We start from the raw sequence: 7919 nt of genomic DNA on the forward strand, positions 1-7919 counted from the left end.
ATATTCAAATCATTGTTTCAGAAAGTGTGAAGTTGTCTTCGAGTAATTTAACGGTGTTGCTTCCATATTGGATATGAAAATCAGCATATGTATGGTTAGTTATGTTACTGTTTCCAAATGAATGTAATACTTTTTAGGAAAGTGTGTTTTCTCTAAAATTTTTGCTCTCTTTCAGTTAAATGAAGATGAGAAAAAAATAAATGTCTCATCCACATATTTCGGAAGTGCCTACAGCGGTTAGTAAATATGCTACAACTGTCGGTGCAAGGAAACATGTAAAATGATCGGGAAGATACTTAGTTTTGAAAATTGGAGGTTCACTTTACCTAGGACAAAATAAGAGGGATACAAATGATAAGAAATTCCATAGGTTTTAGATGGCTGTACTCTTAGGCTAAACCATATAAAATGGCCAATATTCAATATTTTGACCTGTAACAATGGCAATTTAAACCTAACGCCTTACTCTAGTCTTCAACTTGCCATTTCATTATAGGCATGTCAATTACAAAGCTTTAAGTAGCAATAAAAATGCCGTGATGGTCAATGTTGCATCACAACCTTACAGCAAGGATCAATAGCTAAACATTGTTCCATCACTTAGAAAGCTAAATTTAACCAACCACTCCAAAATAAAGTTTTCTTTCCCTCTAAAATGGCACCAAGTGGTTTCACATCAATGGGTTCAAGAAGACACTCTAACCATCATGCTCAAAATACAAGATTACAGGCACCTGTGAAGGGCAAGCTATATAAAGCAACTGTATTTTAGTCATTTTTTTTTCCTTTCAGGTTTGATGAAGGACTTCTTTTTCATAGGCAAAGAACCTACTCTCACTTTCTGGCATAAGTAGTTGAATCCAGTATTGATGCCAATCAGTGAAGGAGGAGTCACACAGACAGAAGGGGAGCAACAGCAGGGCAAAGACGAGGAGACACAAGGAAACCCCCCACCTACACAGCAGTGCTTAATGTGGCAGAGACTTCAAACGTAATGAATGCTTTAGACCCTCAGCCTGGCAACCTTTCACAGGTAAGCATGATGTTTGGAAGACAAAATTCAGTGAAATAATCACTGCGATACTGTCATTTAAGCTTATTGTTTCCATTCTAAAGACCTTTGCATACGGAAAGAAATGTTACACACAAAACACTTGCTTAGGAACAAAGCATGGAAAATGGAGAATTCGCCTTTAAAGCATCACTTACCATGAGCGTTTTGAATGCTATGATTGCTTTCAGAATATCTTGATGATCTGGATGAGTATCCTATGAAAGGAATATATTTTAAAACATATTAGAGGAGAATGGATCAGTGATTGCCAGGGATTAAGGGGGGAGGAGGGTGTGACTGCAAAAGCTGGAACAAGAAGGAGCTCGGGGGGCTGAGGGAACTGCTCTGTATCTCAACTGTACTGGAGGTGGCATGAATCTATACATGCACCAAAATTTCTGGACATCTGCACCCAAAAATTCAATGTTACAGTAGGATAATGTAAAATTTAAAAAACAAAGTAGCATCCAAGCAATCAGATTCTCAATACCTCCAATTATGAGGAGATTAAGAAAATTAAGATAGCTGAAAACATGTCATATATGTGGTAACAACATATTCAGTGTGGTTATTGAGGCAAGAGCTCCCATTTCCCTCTTTGCTGTCATACTACAGATAATGAATACAAATCTTCTGGGAGGCATCATTAGGTCACGATGTTAGCAGCTAACAGGAGGTAGGGCATTGTGGAAACAGAGTGTGGTTAGAGCAAAATCAGTCTAATCTCATTTCCTGAAACGCCTCCATTTTCTTTCAGCAGATTCACCATGGAAGGTGAGAACAATTTCCAAATTCCATGCCACGTGAGCCCTCTGAAGCAAGACTGTTCCACAAGGGCAACCACTCCATGGTGCTTGTTGTTAGCTGTCACCGAGTCAGCCACTGACTCCTGGCGACCCGCCACCCAATGGAAGAAGTGCAGCCCCATGCCCAGTTGGGGATCAGACCACTGTTACCCATGGGGCTTTCATTGGCTAACATTTTGGAAGTAGATCACCAAGCCTCTCCCCATGAACCATCTTAGTCTGGCAGCTGCACTGGAATCTATTCCGCATCACCCAAAAACAAACAAACAAACAAACAAACCCAAATGCATTGCTGTCGAGTCAGTCCCGACTAAAAGCGACCCATCCTTGGGTTTCTGAGGCGATATCACTACGGAAGTAGATTGCCCCACCTTCCTTCCGAGGAGTGGCTGGTGGGTTTGAACCGCCAGCCTTCTGGTTAGCAGTCAAGTGCCTTAGGCACCATGCCACCAGAGCTCCTATTCAGCATCATAGCAACACGCAAACGTCCATGGACAGATGGGCGTTGGGTGCACATGAGATGCACTGGCCAGGAATCAGATCCAGGTCCCCCACATGGAAGGTGAGGATTTTACCACTGAGTCACCAATGCCTTACCCATGGCACCTACAACCCTGAAATGAAAGGTGCAAAAACAGCTTTGAGGATTTCACATCTCTATAACTGGCTCTGAAGGGAAGGTACAGATTCCTGGGGACAGATGGATGCCTGACCTTCGGAACGGAGCTGGTGTAATGGGACGTGCAATCTGCTGCTTGACCAGCCTCGAGAGATAACAGCCAGAGCTGAACAGACGGGAGGTCTGGTATTGCCTATGAAAAGTACAGCTGTGTTCCTTTATAATGAAACTTCTGCTTAGCAAAATCAGCAGACAACGGACAATTTCACATTCTGTTCTGCCGTCAGCCAGCAGCCTTGCTAAATAATCACAGAGCTGGACAAAGCCTTTCACCTAGAGGGACCTAGTGCTAAGGGTGTGAACTAAATGACGGTAGGAGAGCGAGGGCAAGACTTGTGACCAACAACAACTCGAGGCAGGCAGAGAAATGGGCTCCCACACAAGGAAGGCCGGGATTAAGAATCCAGGCAGTGGGAATTTTTCCTCCAGATTAAGTGTGTAGCTGGTCTTCAGGACTGAGTAGTAACAGAACCCAAGGCCACTAGTGTCTGGATGTGTGTGATAAGTGAGAAGAGGCAAAGCTCAGATGGCTCAGCGAATGGGTGGAGCTTTTGGAAAGGCGTCCAGAGGCCAGCCCCTTGGCAGGCCTCATTCCCCAGCTGCCCGCTGCCCGCTGCCCACTGCCTCCAGATTTCGGGCAGGCCAGACGCCTGAGAATGTGCTTTCGCTCGGAGTGTATGCTTTCCATCCCTACCAACGCTGACGAGCCCAGCAGTGTGCAACCTTTCTCTTCAAGATAACCAAACCTTTTAAAACCTCAAAACCTTTCCCCAGACACAGGAAGAGCAGCTAGGTTAAATGCAGCTTTCCCCGGCGGCCCTCCTCTCCCACCCACACCTCCATCCCCAGTGCATGATCTCGCAAAAATGGCTCGAGGAGCTATACATGTTGTTTTTCAATAACAAGAAAAGTTTGGTTCTCGATGAAAAAATATTCAATTTTCAGGCCTCACTGCAAATCTTAACATTGAAAGGATTATAGTGAGATGACCACTGCTGCATGTCAACTGTAACTTTATAAACAAAAATGTGAGACGATTATGAGGTAGACGTATTGATGCATAGAGGATAAACTAATGTTGGGCCTGTTTCTTTACCTTTAAGGAAATACATGAATCATCAATTGTAATCCAGACTCAGCAAGATGAAGGGGCACAGTGCTCTAGAAAGAAATATTCCTCTCTAGAGTGAAAATGTCCTTGGTATTTTCTGATGTTTTGCCTTCTTTATCTACGCAGTAACATTGGTTGTCATGCCAGAACCAAAGAGATTTCTTGGTCTCATTTGATCAAACCACCTTCTACAGAAGAGAAGGTGGAAGAAAACCTAAGTCAACAAGTTTGAACAGCCTTGGGGGAAACAACAGGCCCAAGGCCAGGAGAAGGATCGGGATTATTTCATAGCCAAGAATGGGATCTTCTTTTGAAGCATAAACAAGAGGGAAAATCGGGTAAAACAAACGTTGAGACCAAGACAGGGCTAGTGTGGAGGCAGCTGGCTGCCTCCCCCAGAACCAAGGACCATACTTTGTATACAAGCTGGAAATGCTCACTTGCACTGACCTCCATATGTCGTTCCAGCTCTTGCAAGAGAGTAACATACTTTTCCAGTCGCATGAATGGTTTGCTGAGGCTTGTTGTTAAAATGAGGATACCGGGGCTGGAGGCACCTTGACTTTCCATAAATTGCTCCAGTTCATCACTAGGAAAAGAATGCATATAGTTTTATCACTGCTTAATATTCCATATAAAGAATCATCAAGCTAACTTTAGTGTGCTGTATCTCACCTAACACAAAACCAAATAGAAATTTGTTTCACTTATCTAAATGCTGTTCGTTTCAACTCAAGTCAATAAACCTTTATTCAGCCCCTCCTATGCGCCCAGCATTGTGGACTGGGAATACATACATTGGTTAGACACTCATGATTCCTCATTTACTCTCCCAGCAATTATTTATTGAGTATCTGCTAAGTACCAGGCTCTGTTCTACACGCTGGGGATGAAGCAACGAACAAAACAAAAAATACCTGCCCATAGAGGCCTATACCCATGGAGCAGAGAGTCCAGCAGATGACCTCAACATAGAAATGAAAAGATTGATTTTCTTAGTCACATCAGCCACTCTTGTTATTGGCATGCCAAGTGCCAAGGGTGACAACTCAAGTGCTCCCTATCATTGGAGTATCTACTTGGAATGTTCTAGAATCAAGTTCTGAATTCAGATACCAGCATCTTTGCATGACTAACCACAAAGTGTCTTAGCCTAGAATCTGAAACCAGAACAGTAGGCCACCCAAACACTTCCATAAGGCAGCCACTTGGTTAAAAAATAATTTTAACAATATTTTATGAACTATGTCGTATAAATGTCTAATTCTAAGCTTGGATTCTATCCTTTAGCATCCTTCTGGACCATCTCTTTTTCACCAACAGGTGTGTTAAGTCCTGTGGCTGTAGGATCATTTTAGAATACATTGAAGCAAAATATAATTACAGAAAGGAATCTACTGCCTAAATGGCAGCAGATTTTGACATTTCTGCTGTATCACTTGATGTCTTCACCTCCTTGCTTGCCCGGGCATATCCAGGCTATTCTTTTCCATTCTCACTGCTATGAACTTTGTTTGGGCCTTCATCTCATCCCATTTGGTCCACTTCAATAGTCCAACTGGTCTCCTGGCTTCCAGGCTATTTTGCCTCTTAACCATTCCACAAAGCGCCATTTTAACCCAGTTGCTTTCCTACTCAAGATCCTCTAATTGGCTACAAGATCAAGTCTAAACTTTTCAGATTCCTAATGGCCCACCAAGCTTTCTCACCACACCCAACAGGAACCATCTACTGCAAAGTGACCTACTTATCCTGCCTAGAACACATCCTATGCAGTGGTTTCCAACTGCGGTGTGTGGCAACAGGTTGTGAAGTGTGTTCAAAGAAGCTTCCTCTCAGTAATAATTAAAGTACGAAGGGGGTTGGGAATGGGGTGGATTGCAGGTTCTCCCTATGAATAATAATAGACACTTTCCCTCCTTGGGCTTATGTGAGTAGGAGAGAAAGGGATGGAGTTTCAGCTAATGCGCCAGCAGCTTTGAGTCATGCAGTGTCACGTGTGCATGGGAGGGAAACAGGGCCAGGGTTGCTGCCTTAGCGGAAGCTAGACCTTATCGGAGTGGTCATGTCTCACAGTCAATGCTGATCATTTTGTCAGTTTTTGCAATCTTGCTCCAGAAGCAGCCGAGAGGAGGAAAGAAATGTGTTACCTGAGCCTCAATAGACTCCTCTGTAAAACAGAGATAAAACCTACTTCCTAATACAATTGTGGAGGTTAACTATTGGGTTTTTTCAGGCTATTATTTCATGCATTCACTCTTGTTTAATATTCACGAACATATTTCAACACAAGCGTTAGCTCCACTTCACAGATGAAGAACCTGAGGCTAAGTTGGGTGGGGTTCATACCAGGTCTGAAGCCAAAGCCAAAGGTCTTTATATGGCGTCATGCTGCCTTTCCATATTTTGTAAGCTTTTAAGTAGTCTATAGATGCATTTTGTTTGTTCATTGTTCTTATTCCAGACCGGGCAGTGTTTCGTTCTGTTGTACGCAGGGTGGCTATGAGTCGGCCTTGACTTGACAGCACCTAACAACATTCTTACTCCAAAATAAATGCCTTGCTAAAAATCACATCTTTAAAAACTACCAGTACCTGTGATTTCCAGCTTAATGGAAATTCAATTGATGTTCAATTTCCAATCCAGAGATAGAGAGGTTTAAAAATTCATTGCATATAAAATGTAATTAGGAAAACAACTTGGATTTGGAGAGTGCATTTGAGAAGAAATGAAATTTAGAGAAAATCACTTTCCTAATTTATTTCAACTTGGTAAACAAGTCATGCTTTTTCTTTCCATGGCTAAATGACTGGCTGTATCCTTAATGTTCTTCTTTAATTGATGTAACGGTCCACTCTAGTTGGTGTTAGGGTCACAACAATTAAAAGCAGATGCTACTGCGTATTTTGTTATTACTTTCCATGCAGCATTCTAACATCCAGGCTTGCTAAATATTATAAAGCAATTTAAAACTTTTTTCACTGTAACATGAGATTACTATTTTATGAACACTGGTTATTGAGAAGAAAAGAAGATTTTACTGTGTCATAGAACCAACACCAATGATGATAAACAGACCCTAAAAGACACAGTTTACTGACCCAAATAAGTCTAACACACAAATTAACCCTATATCCTTATATCAAAAATTATCTGTCTTTAACATGTAGTTTTTAATTTTATATCATCTGTTTGAAATGTCGGCGAGTTGAGACCTGCTTTTCAAGTGTAACATGATCTGTACTGTGATGTATTACAATAGCAGCGGTTCTCCATGCATGAATGCTGTTTGGAACGCTTGGTAGTTAGGGTTCTGGTACATTCTGGGTTGTTCTGGAAGCTCAAGAATACTTGTACATTAGAATAACACTACAGGTCTTAACCATGTCCGAAAACAGAGTTTCTGTGGTGCCTTTGTATAGACTTTTGATTTGAATGATCATATCTCTTCTTAGAGCAGTACTGGCAAAGGGATAAAGGACTCCCCCTCCTCAGACCCCCTACACACACACACACACACACACACAGCCTTTCATGGCAGCTGCTATGGCCTAGAAAGAGAAGGTGAGGCCTGAGCTGTTGGACGGCCTGGGCCTTGGGCCAGTGGAAAAATCTCAGGGCCACCACTCACACTGCTGGAGAGCTCACTCTTAGCCCATTATCTTTGCTCAACCCCAGGGATTAGGCTGTCGGCTTCATTTTTGTCCCCACCACTTTTTGTTTGTGATTAGTCTCACTTGCTCCCTTCCCTGGCTCCTAAAAGATAGAAACAGAGCAGAACCTAGCTTCAGAATGCTTCGTATGCACCTTGCCCCTGCAGCAAAGACACAACCCTCTGAGGTTTTCACAGTCTTCATTACCAGCGACTGGTAAACAGAGTGAATAAAACTAACAAGGGTAAGAGTATTCAATAGGAGTGGCTGCAACAGAGAGGAAGGAAGATCCAAATCTGCCGCGGTGCCTCCTCCCTCCCCCTCTGCCTGCTCCCTTTCAACCCTGGGTCCCTCTGCCTCATGAAGAGGCTGGATGCTACACTGAAGGACAGGAGAGAAGCGGGTGTTTTGGGAAGGGAGAGGGTATTCCCAGGAAGAAAGAGGAGCTACAGTAGCAAGAAGGAGGGCGAGAGGAGAAGTCACAAGCCTCATCCAGGGGATGACAAGAGTTTCGGCTGGTCTACGGGGCAGCTCTGGTAGCATAGTGGCTAAGGCACTTGACTGCTAACCAGAAGGCTGGCGGTTCAAACCCACCAGCCACTCCTCGGAAGGAAGA

At 43.1% G+C, this 7919-nt stretch overlaps 1 protein-coding gene across 1 annotated transcript in view; it reads right to left on the minus strand.

The window, feature by feature from the left end:
* ARHGEF6 (Rac/Cdc42 guanine nucleotide exchange factor 6) overlaps positions 1 to 7919 on the minus strand; it is a 122072-nt gene that overhangs the window by 19007 nt on the left and 95146 nt on the right. The window contains exons 10-11 of the mRNA XM_007956006.2: positions 4101 to 4239; positions 1210 to 1269 (exon numbers count right to left, since the gene is read on the minus strand). Of these exons, the coding sequence (XP_007954197.1) occupies positions 1210 to 1269; positions 4101 to 4239 (199 nt within the window). The remainder of the gene's footprint in view (positions 1 to 1209; positions 1270 to 4100; positions 4240 to 7919) is intronic.

This window comes from Orycteropus afer, unplaced genomic scaffold (assembly GCF_000298275.1).
Source record: "Orycteropus afer afer isolate SDZICR_OR568_19922 unplaced genomic scaffold, OryAfe1.0 scaffold00571, whole genome shotgun sequence".
NCBI classification, from domain to species: Eukaryota; Metazoa; Chordata; class Mammalia; order Tubulidentata; family Orycteropodidae; genus Orycteropus; species Orycteropus afer.